The sequence below is a fragment of the Andrographis paniculata genome, unplaced genomic scaffold (genome assembly GCF_009805555.1).
Source record: "Andrographis paniculata isolate CXL003 unplaced genomic scaffold, ASM980555v1 Contig49END, whole genome shotgun sequence".
NCBI lineage: Eukaryota > Viridiplantae > Streptophyta > Magnoliopsida > Lamiales > Acanthaceae > Andrographis > Andrographis paniculata.
In genome coordinates, this window is record NW_026137583.1 from 2,487,281 (window position 1) to 2,489,134 (window position 1,854).

At 35.1% G+C, this 1,854-nt stretch overlaps 1 protein-coding gene across 1 annotated transcript; it reads right to left on the bottom strand.

The window, feature by feature from the left end:
• Window positions 1-693, bottom strand: LOC127252932 (agamous-like MADS-box protein AGL80). The gene has a single exon (XM_051277320.1). It carries the CDS (start codon window positions 691-693, stop codon window positions 1-3), a length of 693 nt encoding a protein of 230 aa, XP_051133277.1.
• Window positions 694-1,854: the final 1,161 nt, after the last annotated feature.

The window sequence follows — 1,854 nt, forward strand, 5'->3', positions numbered from 1 at the left end:
TCAAAAGGCATCAGTGTTTGTAGGGGAGACTTCCCCCAAATCAGTAGAAGAACTAGCACAAGTGGTGGTGCCACCAAAAAACCCTTCAAAACCAGCGTCATTGGAGATGGCCCCACCGGTAGCAACGCCACTTGAAAATCCTTCAAAATCAGAAGAGCCGCCACCGGCAGTGGCACTAGAAAACCCTCCAACCGTTGAAGAACTACCGTTTGCAAGAACTTGATGGCCCTCCTGGTTGAGTTCTTCAGCCCTTTTCTTCAGCTTCTTAATCATGTCATTTACCATCTCATTTACTATCTTTAGCTCGGTAAAGTGCATGTCATCCAATGGCTTTTTGGCAAGAAGTTGATTGCCCTCCTTCACTGCAATCGCCTTCATAAGCTTATTAACGTTCTCCTTTTCATTTTTTATAATTTCTTCCAGATAACTCTCGTGAGTCACCATATTCTTATTTTTTTCGAGTTCCGGTAACTCCGTAAATTTTGTCACCTGCTCCGCCACTTCGTCTGGTGATGGCCAAAGAATGACATTGCTTTCCCCGCCCTGTTGGTGGCCGATGATGGCGATGTCAACGCCATACAGATTCCGCAGTTGCTCAGCCTCCTCAACAAGATCTTCCTTTTGTTTAAAAATGACAGAGTTTTGCTCATTCTCATTTGCAATTTGCTCTTGTTTTATCCCCCTCATAGTCATTTATCTTGTATGTGATATTTTTTCTTTTGAAAATACGATTCAATTTATAGGAGAGTGGGTTTTTTTAGGAAAAATGCAATAAATTTGACTTTATTACAATTTTCCTATGAATTTGTGTTATTGTAATTTTTAATGAATCGGGGAAATAAATGTGATCCCTAATAGTAACTACATTCAATCTTAATAAATGTGTATTTATTATTTTTTTTTTCATTTGTGTAGATTTCGTTGTAATTATTGTAACGGGTAGGTGGATTGAGGATTAAATTTCAATGTTGTTCGGATAATTATGGTAGAGTTTTTTTTTTTTTTTTTAAATTTTTAATTATGTTTTGAGGATGCATTTGCAAACATAAGAAAATAATGGAGTTCTTTGTAAAATTATATGGGTTATGATTATTTTTTTTAATATATAATTATTTGACGAATTTATATATATAGATTTTTTTTGACACAACATTATTTTACTTTCATAGTATATATGCCTTTTTAATGAGTAATCTAATGATTTGTATTTAGAATAAATAAGTGTATGTTTTTTATGTGAATGTCCAAATGCCACCCCTTCCAATCAAACCAATTGCCTGAAGCAAAGCTTGTAAGCATTATGATAAATTGTTTTTGGCTTAATCACTAGCTCGAGATATAGATCACACTGATAAAGAATCAAGACCTATCCGCCCAAGCCTAATAATTATACAATCTCATATATTTGAAAACACATGATGTAATTTCTTACATCATAGGGGACCCATAGAGTTCTTGAGAGCGCCAAACTATAAGGAGTTCCTTAGTGGAGGTCAAGGGACCCATAGAGTTCCTCCACCCCCGAACCCCGGCCAATGGCCACTAAAATCCCTTTTTTTGGCATATTTATTTGGTTCTATTTTGTTAATGTAGTTCACTGCTTTTGTAGAAATTGATCAAATATTATTTTCTTCTTCATCTATCACACACCCAAGTTTATGTTTGAATTGTTTCGGTTTGGTTCTTGATAAAATTGTGGAAGGGTGAGAGAAGGTAAAAATTTAATCTTATGATTGCATTGCATTGTTAACATAGATTAGGTAATTTGTAGCATATAAATACGTGGGAGCCTTGTCGATCTACTTAGTAAGTTATCTGAATTTAATCATGATTAAAGAGAGATATTAGAGGGGT

What these genes read in the sequence shown, in the direction of transcription:
- LOC127252932 (XM_051277320.1), bottom strand. Translation starts at nt 693, where the DNA reads ATGACTATGAGGGGGATAAAACAAGAGCAAATTGCAAATGAGAATGAG.